Source organism: Rhinolophus ferrumequinum, chromosome 6 (assembly GCF_004115265.2).
Source record: "Rhinolophus ferrumequinum isolate MPI-CBG mRhiFer1 chromosome 6, mRhiFer1_v1.p, whole genome shotgun sequence".
Lineage (NCBI taxonomy): Eukaryota > Metazoa > Chordata > Mammalia > Chiroptera > Rhinolophidae > Rhinolophus > Rhinolophus ferrumequinum.
The window spans coordinates 31,152,224-31,174,649 of NC_046289.1; the positions used below are offsets into that span (position 1 = coordinate 31,152,224).

At 52.3% G+C, this 22,426-nt stretch overlaps 1 protein-coding gene across 1 annotated transcript in view; it reads left to right on the forward strand.

Annotated features, from left to right (window-relative positions):
• Positions 1–22,426, forward strand: part of SPTB (spectrin beta, erythrocytic) — a 111,699-nt gene that overhangs the window by 70,949 nt on the left and 18,324 nt on the right. The window contains exons 14-29 of the mRNA XM_033106850.1: positions 282–1,152; positions 2,249–2,386; positions 6,374–7,130; positions 7,575–7,777; positions 7,888–7,978; positions 9,182–9,328; positions 10,543–10,806; positions 11,176–11,382; positions 11,811–11,900; positions 15,815–16,093; positions 16,673–16,803; positions 17,773–17,977; positions 18,243–18,617; positions 20,004–20,248; positions 21,339–21,477; positions 21,915–21,999. Coding sequence (XP_032962741.1) covers positions 282–1,152; positions 2,249–2,386; positions 6,374–7,130; positions 7,575–7,777; positions 7,888–7,978; positions 9,182–9,328; positions 10,543–10,806; positions 11,176–11,382; positions 11,811–11,900; positions 15,815–16,093; positions 16,673–16,803; positions 17,773–17,977; positions 18,243–18,617; positions 20,004–20,248; positions 21,339–21,477; positions 21,915–21,999 — 4,227 coding nt within the window. The remainder of the gene's footprint in view (positions 1–281; positions 1,153–2,248; positions 2,387–6,373; positions 7,131–7,574; positions 7,778–7,887; positions 7,979–9,181; positions 9,329–10,542; positions 10,807–11,175; positions 11,383–11,810; positions 11,901–15,814; positions 16,094–16,672; positions 16,804–17,772; positions 17,978–18,242; positions 18,618–20,003; positions 20,249–21,338; positions 21,478–21,914; positions 22,000–22,426) is intronic.

Below are 22,426 nucleotides of genomic sequence, written 5' to 3' on the forward strand. Positions count from 1 at the left end.
GTCAGGGTGTTTTTTCTTCAAAAAGAAAAAAAAACAGTATCACATTTCTACTGTGCGCTGACCCAACTTTTAACCTCCCTTATTCCTAAAATTTTAGTGGAAATTAATTATAAAGAACCTGGCCTGCCTTCTGAGCACCTGGGACCCCCTGCATCCATTCCCAAAGCTCCAGTGAGATAGCACCTTCTAGATCATGTGGGTCGAGCCTGGCAGCCGATCTGAAGCTTGCCCGTAAACGCAGCCCGTACCCCTTTCATCTTCCTTCCTCTCATTCCTCCCAGGGTACCAGCCTTGTGATCCCCAGGTCATCCAAGACCGTGTCAGCCACCTGGAGCAGTGCTTTGAGGAGCTGAGCAACATGGCAGCTGGGCGGAAGGCCCAGCTGGAGCAGTCCAAACGGCTCTGGAAGTTTTTCTGGGAGATGGATGAGGCCGAGAGCTGGATCAAGGAGAAGGAGCAGATCTACTCCTCCCTGGACTATGGCAAGGACCTGACCAGCGTGCTCATCTTGCAGCGCAAGCACAAGGCATTTGAGGACGAGCTCCGCGGGCTGGACGCCCACTTGAACCAGATCTTCCAGGAGGCCGAGGGCATGGTCGCCCGCAAGCAGTTTGGGCACCCGCAGATCGAGGCCCGAATCAAGGAGGTGTCTGCCCAGTGGGACCAGCTGAAGGAGCTGGCTGCCTTTCGCAAGAAGAACCTGCAGGACGCTGAGAACTTCTTCCAGTTCCAGGGCGATGCGGACGACCTGAAGGCCTGGCTGCAAGATGCTCACAAGCTGCTCTCAGGCGAAGACGTGGGGCAGGATGAAGGGGCCACACGCGCCCTGGGGAAGAAGCACAAGGGTTTCCTGGAGGAGCTGGAGGAAAACCACATGGTGATGGAGCATCTGGAACAGCAGGCCCAGGCCTTCCCACAGGAGTTTCGGGATTCCCCAGATGTGACGAATCGGCTGCAGGCCCTCCGGGACCTCTACCAGCAAGTGGTGGCCCAGGCGGACCTGCGTCGGCAGAGGCTGCAGGATGCCCTGGACCTGTACACAGTGTTTGGAGAGACGGATGCCTGTGAGTTGTGGATGGGCGAGAAGGAGAAGTGGCTGGCCCAGATGGAAATCCCAGACACACTGGAGGACCTGGAGGTCGTGAAGCACAGGTCAGAGCCAGCCCTTTTCTTCCTGCCTCCCCGCACCACGGCCTGCACGCTGCCTCCGCCTGGTGTGGCGGCAGCCTCTAGATCAGCAAGAGTGTCTTTGACAGGCCAGGGGATGCCCTTGATTTCAGAGGCCATGACTGGGAGTCACGGGTTCTTAACTGTCTCTGTGCTTTGGGTACTTCATCCCTGCAGCCTTCCTCAAAATAAACAAAGGGGCTTCTCTTGTCCTGTTATTCAACTACTTTTCAGCTACAGCAGCCTTTGTTCACATGAATAGTATATGGGACCCCTGACATATAGCACAGAGGAATATAGAGCTGATTTGATTAAGGGGGAAGTGAGAGGCCGGGACCCCACCAGCTCTAGCTTTCTGTGGTAGTCCCTACGCCACTGAACCCAGAAGGGCCACAGACATCAGTTGTAAACCACCAGCCTGCAAGGCCACTCTCATTTCCGGTATTCTGATTCCATCGGCACTCCCGCGTGGGAGGTCTGCCCCCAGTCTGTGCATCTAGCATCCCGAGCACAGACTCCTGGGAGATGAGGAGAGGTCACTCCCTGAAACATGCTGCAGTGGTCTCGCGCTGATGCTGCAGGGACCGAGGCTCTCATCCCAGAAGGGTGAGCTTTCATTACCACGCGGCTGCCCTCCCCTCAGCGGCTCTCCCTTCCCCTACCCAGGGATGGAGCACCTGGCTGGGGGCGTATCCTTCCGGTCAAGGTATCAAGGCAATGGAATTAGGGTCCAAAGGCAGTGGAATTGGGGTCCAGTGGAGGCATGGCAGGTGTTCTCTGGTAGTTAACCCCCATCATCTCTTTTTTTGTTGCCCTGTGCCTCTCTGTTGAGCCAGTAGCCTATGTAGTAAGGAACCAAGTAAGGAGCCTGGTCCAAGAAATGCTAAACCGTGACGTTGGACCCATGAGCCAGCAAATAGGATGTGTCAGCGTATCTTTCTCCTTCTTCCCTCCCGTAGCTGATCAAATAGATGTAGCAGATGGAAGGAGAACGCAAGCGCTACACTTTCTGGAGACTGGGCGGCCCCTGGGGATGAGCTGCCTCCTGCTGCCTCACTAATCCTCACTTCGTCCATATCAGGTTTGACATCCTGGACCAGGAGATGAAGACTTTGAAGGCTCAGATTGATGGCGTGAACCTCGCTGCCAATAACCTGGTGGAGAGTGGCCACCCGCGCAGTGGGGAAGTGAAGCAGTACCAGGATCACCTGAACACCAGGTGAGGTGTGGGTAGGACTTGGGGCTGGGAGCATCTTCTCCCGGCACCTGACACAGCCCTGGGGGTGCGGCCCAAAAGTCAAGAAGCCTACAATGCACTGCCAGGTTTGTACCTTCAGTGCTCCAGTCTTCGTCAGTCTCTTCTAACACTGGAGCTGTAGCAGCAAGGAGGAGGGACCTGTCTGGTGATCGGCCCAGGGAGGGAGAGATGTGTTCACGGAGCTGCACTTACTGTGCCTGGGGGTAGGAGCGTGTAATCGTGTGATTGGCAGGACCGATGTTCTAAGTGGGTCCATAGTTAGAATCAAGCCATATGGTACTCAGGCCACATTTCCCCAGACATCCTTAGGCAGGGAAAATTACTTTCTGAGAGCTTTTAAGTACTGTCCATAAAAGAAAGCTCATGCCTGTACCAAAATGCAGCATCGGTCACAAAGCTGGCTTGAATGAAGAAGAGAATTAACAGGAAGCCTTGAGCACGCTTTGTGGTCAGAACAAAAAACAGGCCCTGAAGCACCGTTAGAAAGGGGATGCTTTCAGTAATTCCCCCAGAGTCCTCGAGGATCTCAGAGGACAGAGCACAGGCTTGTGTTCCGTTTGTCACTCTGGGACAAACAGTGCCACGTGTTCACCACTTCCCCATTCCTTTCCCCACACTGGTGTGTGAGCCTTGCTCTGCCTGAGGCAACCTAAGAGGTGGGGTTAGGGAAGGAAAGGGTCAGCACAGTGGAGGCTCCAGTGGGGGCCTAAGGGTAGGCAGGGTTGGCTGTGGGGGTACTTTGGAGCCACTAGAACGGGGCCAGTTGTCTCAGCATCCAAAGATGGGGACTGTAGTACAGGAAAATTCCTTTTAATCTGAGGTTTATGCAGAGGAGGGAGATGCCTCTTTGTTCTTCTGTAGGCTTGGAGATAATGGGGGTGCATGTGTACACAAGTGTGAGCGTGTGCAAGACAGAAAGGAAACACTTCTCAGACATCTATGTGCTGCCTTAATGAGCTATAGTCAGAGAAATCTTTGCAGATCCTTAAGCCATGCACCGTCCTAAGTGAAATATACCAGGGACTTGCCACCGTTAGGTGAGAGAGAACCTAAGGCATGAAATGAAATGGTAAGACAGTTTTCCAGTAAATCTAAGAGTTGAAACATACCTGAGAAGTCGTCTACTCTAGCCGTGTACCCCAGACAGCCTGTGTCCTACAGACACACTTCCAGAGATGGGGTCTCACTGTGCAGCCCAGCTCATTTGGGACAACACCTTTTTGGTTAGAAAGTTTGGTCTTATATGGAGTGGAAATTTGCCCCCTTGAAATTTGTAACATTGGTTCTGGCTCTGCCCTTTAGCGAGATCAAAACTTACTGTGATTCTTCCTCCCTGGGATAGCTCCTCAGATATTTTTTAAAACAACTGTAACGTTTTACCTGCACCTACAGTCCTACCTTCCTTCAGGCTTCTGCTGTTCCCGCTACCAGAGGCCATCCTCCTCAGACTACGTACTCCAAGTCCTGCCTGTCCTGCCGGCTAGTCCAGGGTTCTCTCCTTCGCCTGTCCCAGATGAGATTTGTACTGGTTTAGAACCTCACGTTCTACCTTGTATTATAATTACTTTTATGCTGAAGAACTTTCCTCGTAGCCTATAAGCCCATGAAGAGCGTATCAAGCACGTTATTGTCTGAGGCTTCCGCGGTCTGAAACAGTCTTTTCTCGAGTGTAAGGCTTACTCACTTATGTTATTCAGATCTCAGCTCACATGTCAACTTATTGGAACAGTCCTCGCTGACCACCCCACTGAAAGTATCACGTACCTCCTTCCCACCTACCCCCTCTGCCTCTATCCCATTACCTTGCTTTATTTTTTCATTGTGGTTATCGCCACTTCGTGGATTATATACTTACTTGTCTCCGCCCACTCAAATTAGAGCAAGCACTTTGCTTTTTTCATTGCTGTGTCCCCAGAGCCTAGAACAGTGCCTGGTACAAGGCACATGAAGGTTGCATGATAAATGCTTAGTGAATGAGTGAACAGGGACAAAACTGAAATAACTTCTGCTACGTTTGGCACATAGGAATCATTCAAACACGTATTTCATGCATGCCTACCTTCCACTGTATGCAACCCAGTTGACCAACATTTTTTAAAATAATCTTGGGTCCAGGAACAAACCTGAACAAGCATGGCCTGACCGGTGCTGACTAGAGCTTCTTTATCAACTTCCTTCCTCCTGGAGATGGTGCAGTAGAGGGGAAAAGTGGGTTTGGGAGGCAGACTAGACCCAACTCCACCCGTCCCCTGTGTGGCTGCAGTAAGGCTACACCAGGAAAGGCCTAGAAAATCAGCAGGGGACCTCTTGCCTGGGGGCATAGCCAGACCCTAACCACTGGCTTCTGGTTGGGATCAGGGTATCTCACAACCCTAGAGCACCTCACTATATCATTTCACCAACTCGGAGAATATTCTCCACTCCTTTCCCCTGACTTCCTAGCCTCAGCACCACCTGTGTGCCAGGCACAGAATTCCCGAGAGCTCAAGGACTTCGTGGGCTAGGAGGGGAGCAGAGAAATCCTTGGGCTCTCACTCTTCTTTCTCCTGGTATTCCATTCCTTCCAGCCTGTCTCCCACTTCTCTTTGCAGACCTGTCTTTTAATCCAGACTAGCAGCTGTCAGACCTTGGGAATCGCCATAATGCACTTGATTTACCCAGTCCCTCTGCGTAGTCCCATAACCTCCATTCCCAAGGCGCTGGGGGTACAAAGATGAGTGAGACACTCAGGGTCTCCTCCTTAAAAAGATCTGTTCATTGAGATACAGGTGACCTCCATGAAACCTGCTCCCATCACCCCTGTCATTCCTCACAGCTCCCTTAGTCCTCTCTGCCTGGTATGTGCTATGTACATGGTACTTTATACTGTAGTTATTTTGTGAGCCCGTCTTACTTTCTCTCTAAATCATACACTCCATGAGGCAAAGCCTGGCTATGTCTGTATTGTCCCAAAGGCTAACAAAATGCTTATACAGTAAGACCTCATTGAACATCATCGATAGGTTCTCTAACTTTCAGCAAAATGATGTATAACAAAACCAATTTTACCATAGGCTAATTGACATAAACAAGTTAAGTTCCCATAGCACCTCATCAGCATTGTAACACAATAGTGAATGAAACAACATTATTCAAGGAGCTACTGTACCTCGTGCATATTCAAGAAAAATGGGTTCAGTTAGCGAACGTGCATTTAGCATACGCATGCTTATATATTACAGAGATGCAGAATGAGTAAACTGGTCCAAGGGAGGTGTCCCGGGTGACCTGAGCCCAAGGTGATGGGCATCTCTTTAGAAGAGGCTTACTGGGGGCTGCAGACCCACCCACCCCAGGCCCCAGGCGTCTACCAGACGTTTGCACGTTTTCTAGTTTCATTGCAGCACTGCACTTGAAGGTTAAGATCATATTTATCTATTTTAATTATAATCTCAGTTTATCCCCTTCCCCTTTCCTCTTCCTCTGCCTCTTCTTTCCCAGGCCTCTTTTCCTTTGGAGCAAAAGTGACTTTTTGAGGCCCCGGGCACTTTGAACATAGTCTTAGGAATTTGAGTGGTTCTCTAGGGAAGTTGGGACCCTACATCCTGAAGCGTTCTTGAAGTTGATGACGTGGGCTTTCTAATTATATTCAGTATTTCAAAAAATCTGTGGAAATTTTATGTTTGCCTGACATTTAGCTACATACAGAGCCCAACTAAGGATCATGTTTCTTGACTTACGGTTGGAATCGCATCACTGCTTGCCTCCTGATGATGGAAAGATCTAATTCGCAGTTATATTGTCTTTGGTAAAATTGGATAAGTGAATTTTACTCACTGCAGTTTGTTGGGTAAATGATTTTTTTCAGTCTCTGGGGACAGACTCTAGTAAGAAATCTGGGAAGGGATGCCCTGTGGGAAGTTATGGAAGAGGGTATCTCTGTGTCCCCGGCTCTGTCCCCCCTGGCAGGTGGCAGGCGTTCCAGACCATGGTGTCGGAGCGGCGGGAGGCAGTGGACTCGGCCCTTCGGGTGCACAACTACTGCTTGGACTGCGAGGAGACCAGCAAGTGGATCGTGGACAAGACAAAGGTGGTAGAGTCTACCAAGGACCTGAGCCGGGACCTAACAGGCATCATCACCATCCAGCGGAAGTTGTCTGGGCTGGAGCGCGATGTGGCTGCCATCCAGGCCCGTGTGGGTGCCCTGGAGCATGAGTCACAGCAGCTGATGGAATCACACCCTGAATTGAAGGAGGACATTGGCCGGCGGCAGGCATACGTGGAGGAGCAGTGGCAGGGCCTGCAGCGTGCCCTGCAGGGCCAGGAGGTCTTGCTGAGTGAAGCCAGCCAGCTGCAGGCCTTCCTGCAGGAACTGGATGACTTCCAGACCTGGCTGTCCATGGCCCAGAAGGCCGTGGCCTCCGAGGACATGCCTGAGTCCCTCCCAGAGGCCGAGCAGCTCCTACAGCAGCATGCTGCGATCAAGGATGAGATTGATGGGCACCAAGAGAGCTATGAGCACGTCAAGGCATCTGGGGAGAAGGTGATCCACGGCCAGACAGACCCGGAGTACCTGCTGCTGGGCCAGAGGCTGGAGGGCCTGGAGACTGGCTGGGATGCCCTGCGCAGGATGTGGGAGAGCCGTGGACGCTCCCTTGCCCAGTGCCTCGGCTTCCAGGAGTTCCAGAAAGATGCCAAGCAGGCTGAAGCCATCCTCAGCAACCAGGTAGGGTGAGGAATCCAGGGATGAGGGGTAGGGGTCTCTCAGGGCAACAACACTGGTGAGTCTAAGAATATGCTACAGGGTTCAGGGACCAAATTAGGCTTTGCTTGGACTCTCTCCAGCCACCAATGGGGGCAACAATCCTCTTTGTTCCTTAGCATGAGCCTTTTCCAGTCCTGTGTCCCAAACTATACCTTATTCTTGGGTTAGAGGCTAGAGAAGTGAATCTTCCCCTGGGTGGTTACCCTTCCATGTGGCAGACTGTTCATCGGGTATCCCTGGGTGGTATTGGGAGCCAAGGCCTAAGAAGCCTCTTCCTTGCACAACTCCAGGGGGTGCCATTCACATTGTAACCTATATGGCTGCACTTAGGGTTTCTGCTTGGCAGGTGCTCTCACCACCTCCTCAGCTTGTCTTCATGCTTTGTCTGGAAACTTGCTTCAACAGGAATATACTCTGGCTCACTTGGAGCCCTCAGACTCCCTAGAAGCTGCAGAAGCTGGGATCCGGAAGTTTGAGGATTTCTTGGTGTCTATGGAGAACAACCGGGATAAAGTTTTGAGTCCTGTGGACTCTGGAAATAAGCTGGTAGCTGAAGGAAACCTCTACTCAGACAAGATCAAGGAGAAGGTGCAACTGATTGAGGACAGGTACTCTCTGTTCCCAGGGTCACAGGCCAGAACCAGGTGGGGCTGTTGGTGCTGCACAGGGATCCCAGGTTCAGCACTGTTGTGACTGTGGCTTCTGGCTTCCCTTCCAGGCACAGGAAGAACAACGAGAAGGCGCAGGAGGCCTCAGTTCTTCTGAGAGACAACCTGGAGCTCCAGAACTTCCTCCAGAACTGCCAGGAGGTAAGGCTCCAGAAAGGCAGGCCACTTTGCAGGAGATTCCTTTCTAGGAGCAAAGTTTCCCAGAGATAGGAAGTCCACAGGGATCCTTTCTAACTTGGGAGACTGGGATTCCATGAGGGGGAGCTCTGGGTACCTGACAGCTTAGGTCATCCTCCAGAATCTTTGGTTCCACAATACTTTTTTTTTTAAAGTCTGTTAAAGATGCCTTTTGTCAAGCTAGAACGGGGTTTCTCAATGAGTGGCCAGAGGACTATCTATATTACAGTCACCTCTGGCCCCGGTCAGAGCCTGCTTCAAGGACATGCCACCTACCCGTGCATTCACACAGGGCCCCCTGCTTAGAAGGGTTCCACACTTGGTTTAATGCTCTGCTGTTGCCATCTTGAAATTCTTAAGAATTCTGAACATTTTCACTTTGTACTGGGCCCTGCGAATTATGGAGCCAGTCTTGACCCTAGTTAAATGCAGACTCTTGGGCACCACTCCAGCCCAGATGAATCCAAACCTTAAGAGGTGAGAGAGAGAGAGCAGCATTTTTAACAAGCCTCCCAGTTGGAGAACTGCTGACTCCAACGGTCCTGGCTTAGCCCAGGACGAGCTGTACAAGGCAGGTCTTTAACCTGCACTCCGGGGTCCCTCCATGGACAGTACTTCCGTTGGAATGAGGCTTTCCCTGAGTTTTTTCTTGCTCTCATCCTCATACCCCTTTCCTCTCAGCCCAAAAGATTTTGTTTTCCTCTACCTGCCCATGGCACAAACCAGGCTGGGTATGGTGCCAGGACATCTTGGAAACATTGGCTGCTCATCACAGTTCTTCCTTCATTATTAATTACAGGATCTGCCTTTGGCTTCTTCCTCAGACAACATTTTCTCTGTGTTTATTAATGATTTCTCACCCTACTGCTAAAGGGTGGATTTATCCATCCAGTAAACACTGATTGAGTTCCTGCAATAGACTAGGCCCTGTCCTAGGTCCTGGAAAGATGGAGAGAAGCATAGTATCCCTGGTATGTCACACTGCACACACTGTTGGGGAACACACACCAGTGCCCGTATGTGAGCCCCAAGACACGGCAGGTTAAGTTGCTTGTGGTGGGAGTCAGGGATCCAGAGTTGGAGAGTGGTACTCTGCTGTGCTCGTACTTTTGCCCCTGGCAAAGAAGTGTACTCAGGGACAATTGGACCCTCTTTTTCTGCCCACAGCTCACTCTCTGGATCAGTGACAAGCTGCTGACATCACAGGATGTCCCCTATGATAAAGCACGAAACCTTCACAACTTATGGCTGAAGCACCAGGCGTTTGTGGCAGAGCTGGCCTCCCACCAAGGGTGGCTAGAAAGCATCGATGCCGTAAGTAAAGCGAGTAGTGGAGATGCTCAGGTGATTTACTTACCTGAGTGCGCCTTCACCCAGGGCGTAGACACCGTCCTGAAGCTTACTGGACAGTATAGAACTTGGAAGTGAAAAAAAAGTCTCTAAATAGTAGTTCAATCTTCAGAGCTCCTGAGATAGCCAGTCTTGTTTAGCCTGGTCTGAAGGGGTGCCTCCTGTGGGTCACCTGAGTCTGGGAACAGTCCGGGACACTGAAGACGCCTGAGTTAGAGCTTTAGCATACTTTGCCAGCGGTTATCTCTGCTTGCCTTCTGCTGTCCTCACCAGGGCCCCACCTCAGGGGAACACGTGAGATGAGAAGAGGGTTCCATTGGTCCTCACCGTCCGGATGGGCAGAACCACCCCTCGTAGCTGGGGAAGCAAGGGTCCCCTCTGTAATGAGCTTGCCCAGGGGCCCAAGTGGAAATGTGGCTGGAGTAGATCTGGGAATGAAGTGCCTTTGCTCCTCCCTGCAGTGGCGTCCACAGAGAAGCAGGCCTAGGGGCTACAGGTGGCCTTTTCCACAGTGGTCGCGGGTGCAGGCTCTGAGACAGACCGTCTGACTCCTCAACCTTCCTGCACCTCAGTTTATTTTTATCTGTAAATTGAAGGTAGTAACAGTACCTGCCCGAGGGAGTTGTGAGCATTAAAACACTTAGAATAATACTTGGCGATTATTAAGCACTCAATGAATACTGGCCATTATAAGCAGTATATATTCTTAGGCCCAAGTCATATCATACTGTACTCACCCAAAAAAGATACATTTGTGCAGGTGAAAAGCGGGTAAGACAAACTCAGTAGCTAAAAGATCTCACGGAAGGTTAGTGCACAGCCCCTGGGAAGATAGTCAAGGGAGGGTAGAACTTACAGGGAGGTTTCCAGGCTGCTTGTACCTGGATGGATCCTGAATCTTTTTTTTTCTTTCATTAAAAAAAATTAGCACCAGCTGACCCTTGTCTGCAGCTCCCCTTCCTGCCAACTCCTGAGTCATTTGCCCCAAACACAGCTCTCCCTGTCCCGCCTTCTACTGCACATAACTCAGGGGGTGCAGAGTCTTTCAGTTGGGCCTCACTGAGTTCTCGGCAGATTTCTTGCTTCGCTCGGTTAGCCCTCGGTTAGCCCTTTACAACCACCTGGAGCAGGGTTGCTCCACGGCTGGACGGTGAGCTCTCCTCCTCCTGCGCACACAGGAAGGAAAGCAGCTGATGGAAGAAAAGCCCCAGTTTACGGACCTGGTGTCCCAGAGGCTGGAAGCCTTGCACCGGCTCTGGGATGAGCTTCAGGCCATCACGCAGGAGAAGACCCAAAAGCTCTCAGCTGCCAGGAGCTCGGACCTGCGCTCGCAGACCCACGACGACCTCAACAAGTGGATCAGCGTCATGGAGGACCAGCTGCGGTCGGATGACCCGGGCAAGGACCTGACCAGTGTCAACCGGATGTTGGCTAAGCTGAAGGCACGTGAGCGGGTGACCTACTGAGAGTGTAGAAATAGAGGGGATCTTGAGGAACAAATCTGAAACCTGAAAGCAAGTACTCCTTCTGTCCCTCTTAGCTGGGCTTATCTTTATTGTGCAAAAATGTCTCCTGGTCCATATCCCATCTGCTACCCCTTTGCAATGGGTAAGACAGGGATCCAAACAAGTTAATAAAAGAAGTAAGGGACAGTGGCTCAGGAAAGATGAGTGGGGGCATCCAGGGAGACTTCCTGGAGGAGGCTAAGCTCAAACTGGGCCTTTAGGATGGGTGGGATATAGTTGATGGGGAGGAGGGCGGGGCTGCCCAGCTACCAGGGCTGGTGCTGACACTGTCCCCTTGCGTCCCAGCGTGTGGAGGACCAAGTGAATGTGCGGAAGAAGGAGCTGGGGGAGCTGTTTGCCCAGATGCCCTCGCTGGGAGAGGAAGAGGAAGACATAGATTTGAGCATCGAGAAGCGGTTCCTGGACCTCCTGGAGCCCCTGGGGAGGAGGAAGAAGCAGCTGGAATCATCCAAAGCCAAGCTGCAGATCAGCCGAGACTTAGAGGATGAGACGGTGCGTGGGCCCAAGTCCCCAACCCTGGTGGCTGAGCCAGCAGCCTGCCATCAGGATATCTGGCTGCCACCCAGGGCAATTCTTCGCAGCACATGTCTGGTCATTGTATCCCTTTACCTCACAGGGTTGTTGTGATAATTACATTCAATATAAAAGGAAAGCCAGTGCTTTTTGAATGGTAAATCACTCGTGGATTTGCGGGCCAGACAGACTTGGGTTCCAGAACCAGCTACATTGTCTTCGCCCTGTATGACCAAGAGCAAGTTATTTGGAATCTCAAATGTCCCCATCTGTAAAATGGGGGGCGGGGAGAGAAACCCTGATATGGGATGTTAGGAGACATGGCGAGCAGAGCTCTGTCTGGCTCATGCTCAGGAAAGGGTGGCCGTGATTGTCATCAGCTGTCCCCTGCCTTCTGGTCTCTGCAGCTCTGGGTGGAAGAGAGGTTGCCTCTGGCCCAGTCAGCCGACTACGGCAGGAATCTGCAAACCGTGCAGCTGTTCATGAAGAAGAACCAGGTGAGTACTGCGTTACCTTGTCGGTCCTAACGGCCTCGCCCTGCCCTGCCCTCCAGAAGACGAGCTACAGCAGATTATTCTTGTTGGTAGCTGTGGGGTCCCCAGATTCCATAACAGCTTTGGTGATGGCAGAGAGAATTCTGGGAGGACCACAGAGGGGGCGGGGAGGGAGGTTGTTTAGATGCTTTGGGATATGGGACCATCAGACCCATCAGGGCACAGGTGAGTACAGGACCCAGCTGCCCTGGCCTGGGGTGTAACGTGCTTTACAGCTTCTATAGTCTGTGGCCGCCCTGAGAGGAGGCCCATAGCGCCTGCTTGCTCTCCAGCTCTGCTTTGCCCTTCTTCTGGGGCTGAGCAGGGCCTGTTGGGTATCCTCAGGGTAAGTGGCCCCATTTCTCTGAACACGTGAGGATACTTGTGGGGTTCAAACCCCATTAGGAAGCCACTAAACTGGGACTGTGAGCCACCGGAGCAAGCATTCATTGGCTTTTCTGCTCTATCTTAGACCTGGTTGGGAGTTTCTGTGGCCCAGCTCAGAATCCTGGAAGTGAAGCAGATGCCACAGTTTCCTCTTGTATCAGAGTTACCTTACATCTCCCAAGGCCAGCTGCGTGAGGTCACGGTGCCTCTGTGTTCAGCCAGGGGCTGGCTGCACACCCTGATCTTGGGTGAAGAGTCCCTCCTCCTGCCTGGAGCGCTCTGGATTAGAAAGTGGGGGGAGCTGCAGCCACAAGCAAGGAGAGCCTGGGGACTCATCCTGGAGGGAGCAGAGTGTCCCAGAGTGCCAGTCGGTGTCACAGCTCCTCAGGGAAGAAAAATCATGGTAGACAGGGCTTCTTTCCCCCAAATAGCAGCAGCCGACATCTGCTTACATAGCCCAGCAACTGTGCAAGAGCCTGAATTATATTCAGAGAGGTTCCTTAAAAGCTCCCTCAGACCCTTTGCTTCTGGTTGACATGGTCTAGTCACAAAGGCTGCAGTGGCCACACAAAGGGGCCTGGGCTAGAAGGTGGTAGGAAGGGGATTCAGTTAACGCTCTAGCCTCCAGTTAAAGGTAGGAGGCTCGTAGAAGATAGTATCCTTGGGGCCTCAATTTCTTCAACTGTAAAATGAGCCAACTTTTGCCCTTACGTTAAAGACTTTTGACTCTGTCTAGCCTCAGGAAGTGTTAATTGCCAAAAGATTTTCATCTCCCCTGGCTGAAGGTTGCTATGTTAGGAAAAGGGCAAATATAAATGGGGTTCTCCTAAACAAGAAGGAGAAGATACTCTCCTGGGAGAGCATGGCTGCCCTAGTGAAGATTATTTCAGGCTAACCTACCTAACGCTGAAATCCCGTCTCATCATTCCCTCCATTGCAGTAGTTCTCAAACTTCAGTGTGCATCACACTTGCCCGGCTGCTCCCACACAGCTGACCAGGACGCACCCCACATCTACTGCATCAAACTCTGGGAGTAGAGTCTGATCATTTCCATTTCTGTCAAGATCCTGGGTTGTGTTGAAGCTCCTGGTCTGAGACTCCACTTTGAGAACCACTGCTCCAAGGCTATCCCTTACAACTAGAACAAATCCTTCAAGGGGCCACAGGAATGGTTTTCAACTCTGGCTGCACATCAGAATCTTCTAAACCTACAAACGCCCCGGTCCCACCTCAGAGCAGTTAATTAGGATCTCTAGGGTTGGAGCCCTGGTTGTGTCTGTTTTCCCAGATTATTCAATATATAGCAGGGTTAGGAACTCCTGTTCTGCCTGATCTGGCCCATGTCTACCTCTAAATCTCATCTTTTTTAAAAAAAAAACATTTCTTTCTTTTTTTTCTTTTTTTTAAAAATTTTATTGGGGAATATTGAGGGACAGTGTGTTTCTTCAGGGCCCATCAGCTCCAAGTCATTGTCCTTCAATCTAGTTGTGGAGGGCACAGCTCAGCTCCAAGTCCAGTCGCCGTTTTCAATCTTACTTGCAGAGGGCACAGCCCACCATCCCATGCGGGAATTGAACTGGCAACCTTGTTGAGAGCTCGCGCTCTACCCAACTGAGCCATCTGGCCGCCCCTCCAGCAGCTCAGCAGCAGCTTGTTGTCTTCAGTCTAGTTGTGGAGGGCGCAGCTCACTGGCCCATGTGTGAATCGAACCAGCAACACTTTTGTTCAGAGCTCGTGCTCTAACCAACTGAGCCATCCAGCTGCCCCTAAATCTTTTATCGCTTTCTCCCTCCTTCACAGTATTCTAGCTTCTCTGACCCTCTCTCTGGCCTTCAGACAGCCCAGACATGCTTCTCCCCAAGAACTTTCCACTTGCTGTTCACTCTTGCCAGGAACACTCGTCCCCGAGATCTTTGTGTAGTTGCCTCTGTGTCATCATTCACGTCTCCCTCAAATGTCATCTCCTCAGAAAGGCCCTTCCTGACACTCCCAGCTCAAGTAGCCACCACCAAACCTCGGCAGACATTCTTCATCTCATTGTTATATCTTTCTCATAGCACCCATTGTCTGCATTTATTCGTGTATTTACATGCTTACCATCTGTTTCCTCTACTAGAGTGTAAACTTGGTGAGGGCAGGGGCTGTATTTATCTTGTTTCTACATTGTCCCTAGAACGGAGTCTGTTACATGGGATATAACAAATACGTGTTGAATGAATGAAGTCAGGGAAGAAGACATCAAAAGCATACTGCACAGGAACCTAGAAAGCAATTATTTAAAAAAAACAGAGATAGATACTGTGTTTCCCCGAATATAAGACCTAGCCAGACAATCAGCTCTAAAAATGCGTCTTTTGAAGCAAAAATTAATATAAGACTCAGTCTTATTTTACTATAACACCCGGTTACATGTTATATTATATGTTATAGTATACCCAGTCTTATATAAGACTGGGTCTTATATTAACTTTTTTCTCCAAAAGATGCATTAGAGCTGATTGTCCGACTAGGTCTTATTTTCGGGGAAACGTGGTACCTTTTAGAATCCCTTGCTGAGGTCATAAGATCTCAGGAAAAGTAGAGGCAAATGGAGCTGACACCATGGGTGGCTTGAATACGATTGCCCAGACTACAGGAAATGGTCAGCATCAAGTTCCCAAGCACAAAGTGTGAAAATGAATTTCAGTGAGTTAGATGACATGGGGGTGTTGCTGGTTCTAGCTATTTTAAATGCTGACGGTCACTGTGCTGCCCCGTGTGCTGCTTTGGCCTCCGCCCTCCACATGGGGTTAAAGGCCTTGGGAAGGCATGGAAGGAAAGGAGGAGAGGTGCAAGGAGCCAAGAGCCCACAAGCAAGAAGCAGCCAGGTTCTGTCCTCCAGGACCCAGAAAGGGAGTGACATACGTAGGTCAGGGCCCCCTGAAGAAAAAGGTGACCCAGTCACCAGAATGGGAGGAAAATGCCATTGTGCTGACTGAAGGCTCAGACAAGCAATAATACAAAGCTCACAAAAGATTTGAGAAATAGAAAACGGGGGAAAAACAGAACAAAACCCTAAACTCTGTTCAAGAGGCAGCTGTCGACTCTTTATATGAGCAAAAGCTGCTAAAATAAAATATCAAAAGGCCATTTAAAAATTGTTTTCCTTTCCTCTGGCACGTACAGCGAAGAAGTCAGGCTCTGCTGAAACACAGGGAGACTAGGGAGCAGCCAAGAGTACAGGCTCTGTACTCTTCAAATGCCGGCTCTGCCACTCGCTGCCCCCAGGTCCTTAACTGCTCTGTGCCAGTTTCTTTGTGTCTGTCTCAGAAGACGATGGGACGGTGAAAACAGAATGTTGTGAAGTGCCTGGCACGTGCTCAGGGGCAGTTTTTATGGCTGCCACCTGCTGTGCCTTAGCTTCCCTGAGCAGAAGGGCAAGAGGTGCCAGGCTGTCACGTGGGTAGCCTGCTGCAGGCTCCGCCGCTGAGCCCGTATGCTCTGGCCACAGACGCTGCAAAACGAGATCGTGGGCCATGCACCGAGGGTGGAGGACGTGCTGCAGAGAGGGCAGCAGCTGGTGGCAGAGGCAGAGATCGACTGCCAGGACATCGAGGAGCGCCTGGGCTACCTGCAGAGCTCGTGGGACACGCTGAGGGAGGCAGCAGCTGGACGGCTACAGCGCCTGCGGGATGCCAGCGAGGCACAGCAGTACTACCTGGACGCAGGGGACACCGAGGCTTGGATCAGCGAGCAGGAGCTCTACGTCATCTCAGATGAGACCCCCAAGGTCGGCTCGGGCTGGGTTTGCCAAGCTGGGTGCCGAGGATGAGAGGAAGAGCTGGGGGCAGCAGTCAGTGGGGAGCCCTGTAAGTCAGGTGTGTGAGGAGTGAGGGCGGGGGACGGTGTCCGGGGAACTCTCCTTCTCAGGACACCCCATCTCTTGAGCAGTCCCCTATCACTCACATACTACAGCCAGGCAACCTGTCTGCCAACTTCGATCTGCTCCAAGCCAAGCGTTCTTCACCTTTTTTGTGGCATGGGTCCTGTGCTAATGAACTGCTGTGGGAGGGGGTGAGAGGCGAGGCGAGGGGGTCTCTAAAAGCTGAAATGATACAGGAAGTTTTCATGGGACAGAAGGCTGTACCTGGGCCTGGAAGGGTAGATATCAAATAAGAATTGGGGCAGTCAAGAAGAAGGTAGGGTGTGGGCATTGCTGGGAACAAGAGTGGCAGGAGGGATGGTCTACGGTCCCCTGTGGGTGTCCCGTGAGCCTGGCTCTCCTCCATCCTGACACCTTGGGAGCTGGGCTGTAATCTGGGCCCGGCCAAGCTCACTGAGCTCAGGCTGATGGTCCCCTGCATCCTAGGATGAAGAGGGCGCCATCGTGATGCTGAAGCGGCATTTGCGGCAGCAGCATGCAGTGGAGGAGTATGGGAAGAACATCAAGCAGCTGGCCGGCCGGGCCCAGAGTCTGCTGTCTGCAGGCCACCCCGAGGGGTGCGTGCACCAATGGGGGCAGCTGGGCCAGGTCCTGGGAGTCAGGCCAGGGGCCCCACCGACCAGGATCCCTGCAGATCCAAGTGGGAGAACAGGAACAGTTTTCCCCAAAACGGGGGGTTTGAGAAAACTGCTTTCTGGGCTGCTGATTGGCCCAGTTCCATTTCATGCCTTGGTTTTGTGTGAGTAATTTCAAACAGGGCCAAATAAGGTATGGTTTGCAAAAAGATCAGGAAATGGAATAGCAAAACTACCTTCTGGGTGAACCAAGAGCTCCAAATCTTTTGAAGAGTTAGACTATGCTAAGAGACACTGTAGACTAACTTTGTTTTTTGTTTGTTTGTTTATGGTACAGAAAGTACTTGAGGATCTCACAGTATCTCAGCAAAACCATTATATATGAGTGAAGGTAGAAAACCTGTATCCATCTCAACTGGTCAGTTGTGTGGATTCTGCATAAATGGGAGCCCACTGGGCCAGACCCTTCAGGCTGCCCCCAGTCATGGCCCTGTGCTCAGCTGCCTCTAGGGTATCCACAGCTATGGGTCCTCAACAGTCACCCCAGCGTCTCCCAAGGAGCCCCAAGGATGGAGCCCCTGGTACTGCCCCTCCCTCCCTGAAGAGCTAAGCAGGGCCTGCTGCTACTGGAGCCCCTCTCAGCCTGCCCCGTCAGTCTCCTGGGAAGAATAATGGGGCAGTTCCCCACTTTGCATTTGTCTCTCTGGGCTTCCCAGAGTGAGGGGTAGTGGCAGGAAGCAAGGGGAACACATGTCTATCATCCCTTGAAGCATCATGGTCTAAGAGATGGTTCTTTCTTTCCCTAACTCTTCCCCAGGAGAAGTCTCTGCCATTTCTCCTAAGCTGTGCTTCCCTCACCCACCTGTCCCTGTCACAGGGCGGGAGGACCTGAGCTGGCAGCTCTGGGTTCTCTGTCACTATCTCTGAGCACTTTCTTGTTTTGAATTCCAGAGAAGAGATCATCAGACTTCAGGGCCAAGTGGACAAGCAGTATGCAAGGCTGAAGGACATGGCAGAGGAACGCAGGCGGAAGCTGGAGAACATGTTCCAGCTGTTCCAGCTGAAGAGGGAGGCTGACGACTTGGAGCAGTGGATTACAGAAAAGGAATTGGTGGCTTCATCCCCAGAAATGGGGCAAGACTTTGACCAAGTTACTGTGAGTAGGCAACTGCTTTCTTTGTCTCTCTCTAATGCAGTACATGCAGGCAGGAGCTGTCATTTCAGACACATATGCACCCCGGCCATTTGCAAAGTGCTGCACAGAGATGCAGGCACAGCAGCGGGCACTCAGGCCTCCTGGGAGAAGGTGTGAACGCACAGCTCCAGGTGGTGGGAGTTGTCACCTGGGGAAGTCTGCTAGTGCAATGACACCACCCACCCCGAACCCCCAGTAACCAAATTTCTCTCTATCTTCCATCCAGCTGCTCCGGGACAAGTTCCGGGACTTTGCCCGGGAGACTGGGGCGGTCGGGCAGGAACGAGTGGACACTGTGAATGACGTCATCGAGCGGCTCATCGACGCGGGCCACGGAGAGGCGGCCACCATCGCCGAGTGGAAAGACGGGCTGAACGAGATGTGGGCAGACCTGCTGGAGCTCATCGACACACGCATGCAGCTGCTGGCCGCCTCCTACGATCTGCACCGCTACTTCTACACGGGCGCCGAGATCCTGGGCCTCATCGACGACAAGCACCATGAGCTGCCTGAGGACGTGGGGCTGGATGCCAGCACCGCCGAGTCCTTCCACCGGGTGCACACAGCCTTCGAGAGGGAGCTCCACCTGCTGGGCGTTCAGGTGCCTTCCGTTCTCTCCTGGCTCCCACGGCGGAAACCTCTAGAACAGGCACCCAGAGATTTCCCCTCCTCAGAGCGGCAAGAGCTCAGGACAGGAAGGCATGGAGCAGACATCTTTAGCTTCTAGCTTTTTACACTGAATCTTCACAAAAACCCCAGGCATAATATACCTTAAAATGTAATTTCGCTGGTAATGGAAAGTATTGCAATGTTACTAGCAAACAGATAACACGTATGTAAAGTAACACTTTTCTAGCACCAGGTACTGTTCTAAACAATATATGTAGTCACCGAACCCTCCGAGCCGCCCTCTGAGGAGGGTACTAATGTTGTCTGTATTTTATAGATGAGGAAAGCAAGGCGTAGAAAGGGTAAATAAGGTGCCTGGAAACAAGCAGATAAGCGTGGAACCAGGATGCAGGTTGGCAGTCTGGCTCTAGACTCTGTGCTCTCAGCCATGGGCTGTTCAGTATTTCTACATGGGAGCTGGAGGGCCCAAGATCTGCTTAGATCCCCCTCCTCCCAGCGCTGGGGTGCCCCCTGAGACACCTCCACAGATCCACAGGGTTCCAGAGTTCAGTGTGATAGAAAGGGAAGGGGTGAGGGGTTCCAACTGCCGGTGGCTCACCCAGCTTCCCGTGGAGCAGGAGAGATGGGCTGCTTGTGTAGTCTTGCCACAACCAAGTGGGGTTCAGGGCCCTTTATTCCCCCAGAAGGGGACATCCTAGGGATTTGTTCTCCGCCTGGCCTGTGGCTCCTGTGCCTTGGAGGCAGCAGAGCCCCTGCGGCAGGTACAGTCCCCCGAGGTCTCAAAGATGAGGCTTCATTGCCCTGGGGCCAGCCTCAAACATGGGGTCTGGTGCAGCCCCTTCCTCGAAGAGGCAGCATGCAGGGTCATTAAAAACAGGGACTCAGGAGCACCCCTTTAATCCCAGCTGCCCCCTCCACCGGTGTGAGTGATCTCGGGCCTATCAGTTAGCCCCCTGTGCCTCAGTTTCCTCATCTCCAAAACAGGACCTCTTTTGTGAGGTTGTTGTAAAGATGAAGAGAGTACTGAATATAAAGTGTTTAGAACAGTGCCTAGTACATGGTTACTCTTATTATTGTACTTCTGAGATCATCAAAGAGCATAGAGTCCTTCTTAACCCCCTTTGATGAGGATCAAAGCCCAAGGGGGTGGGGCACCTTGGGTCGGCAGAGGTGCCAAAGCAAGGAGCCTTCTCCTCCAGCACCCAGTGGGAGCTGCCTTCCAGCAGTGCCCTGAGCGGGGGGGGGGGGGGGGGGGGGGGGGGGTTGGGGGGAGGCCAGGAGGAGGCAGACGCCCTCGCCTGTCCTGGGCCCAAGATGCATCTGCCTAGGGAACAACATCCAGTTTGCCTGATCACAGGTTCAGCAGTTCCAGGACGTGGCCACCCGCCTGCAGACGGCATACGCTGGGGAGAGGGCAGATGCCATCCAAAACAAGGAGCAGGAGGTGTCTGCCGCATGGCAGGCACTGCTCGATGCCTGTGCTGGGCGTCGCACCCAACTGGTGGACACGGCAGACAAATTCCGCTTCTTCACCATGGTCCGAGACCTCCTCTCCTGGATGGAGACCATCATCCGGCAGATTGAGACCCAGGAGAAGCCCAGGTGAGGGGCGCGTCCTCAAGGCAGCCCCGCTCCTTGGCCACTTAGTCCCAGAGGCTGACAGACAAGGGCGTCGCATGGGGCTCCTCCCCGGAGGGACCGTCCTGGAGTGTAAATGCACAGGAGTCCCCAGGGGCTCCTGAGCGCTGGGTCCAGGAAGAAACCGAGTGGTTTGGCTTCTGCTGGAAGGATCGACCATTTCAGAGTAGAGGGAATCCTGAGTGTGGCAAGAAAGACATCTGTCAGTGAGGTTCTCCAGTGAGGGCAGTGACCACGGTTGTCAGTGGAAGTACACGGTTCACTCTTTACTCTTCTCCCAGCGCTGGGATATGGGGGGCCACTCCCCTAAAACTTAGGAAGGAGCTCGTGACCCATGGGAGGTGGAGGGGCAGGCACATGGGCAGCGAGAGCCTCAACGGGGATCAGGGCTTTCTACACCCTTTGTGTCATATTAGCCGTTATTGCTGGCCTGTCTCTGTCCCTCTGCCCCTATGGTGCTTGTTTTGATGTTCAGGCTTTTATATTTAACCTCTTTATTGAGATATCACTCACATACCGTACAATTCAATTTTTATAGTATACCATTCAATGGTGTTTTTTATATTCGCCGTTGTACAACCATCACAATACAAGTTTAGAAGATTTTCATTACCCCAAAAAGAAACCCTGTACCCCTTAGCAGTCATCGCTCCCCATTCCCCACTTTTCCCAGCCCCTGGCAGCCACTAATCTCATTTCTGTCTCTCTAGACTTTTCGTATGAATAGAATTATACATGTGGTCTTCCTTGACTGGCTTCTTTTCGCTTAAGCCCGTTTTCAAGATTCATTCATGTTATAGCATATATCAGTACTTCATTCCTTTTTATTGCCAAATAACATTCCCAGGCTTCTTTGGGGGTCTCTGCACCCCCACCCATGGCCCCTGACCAATGGGAGACATCAGTGTTCCTGGCGGAACCAGACTGGCAGAGAGAGAGTGGGCTCAGAATCCCAGGCAGGTGGAGAGCGGCCCCTCTGATCAACACTTGGCATCAGACAGGCCAGTCACCAAGCACTTTCTTCTTCTCCAAACTCCCTGTATCCTGCCCCCAGAGATGTCTCCTCAGTGGAACTGCTCATGAAGTATCACCAGGGTATCAGGGCAGAGATCGAAACCCGGAGCAAGAACTTCAATGCCTGCCTGGAGCTTGGCGAGTCCCTGCTGAAGCGACAGCACGAGGCCTCCGAGGAGGTGAGAGAAACAGCGGAACCGAAAGAGCCTTCTCCCTGTCTTTACCCCTACTTTTGTGGGGCCAAACAGCGTCCTGGGAGGGATTTTCCCAGGAGACTCATCTTTCTTTTCCTCTTGGAGCATCAGTGATTAAAGCCATACCAAACCCATTCAAGGGGCTGGCTGCTCAGTAGAAAGAGCAGGCTTACGACACACCTAATGTCCACATGTGTGCATACTTTGCAATTGGTGACACCCACCTCCTAGGTGAGGCACAAGTGCCTCAGAGAGGTTAAGTAACTTAGCCATGGATGCACAGCTGGCAAGTGGCAGGGACAAGACTTGAAGCCAGGTTTGTGTGACCAAGCTCAGCATTCTTTGCCTGACCCCTCTGCACACTGCCTCACACAGCAGGAAGGGTTACCAAAGCCTGAGCTGTTCTCTCTTCCTCCCTGCAGATCAGCGAGAAACTGCAGCAGGTGGTGTCCAGGAGGAAGGAGATGAATGAGAAGTGGGAGGTCCGCTGGGAGCGGCTCCGCATCTGTGAGTGCAGCCTGGGAGCCAGGGAACCTGGAGGGGCAGGGGCCAGACCCCTGCTGGGGTGGGGGCAGGGAGGGCTGGTGTCACAAAGTGGTCAGTTTCCACCACTGCCCAGAGAAGAGCCCTCACAGCTCCAGGGCCAAGGGCCTCAGGGGTCCCCACAAAACACCTACATGCACATGCTGCTGGAAGCCCTGTTCTAACCAGCCAGTGTCCCACTCTCTGCTGTCCTCTGCCCCCCACCTCGTGCCAGGCTGTGATCCCTACAGAGTGCGGCCTGGAGAGGGGTCGGGAAGGCTGTAGTGCATCCCAGGTGTTTGATCTGAGGCGTGTCTGGCATGTAAGAAGCTGTGTCCTCCTCAGCTGGAGATTAGGGAGGTGGCGTTATCCTACACTCCGGTGGGCGCTGCCAGCCAGGAAGACCTGGACT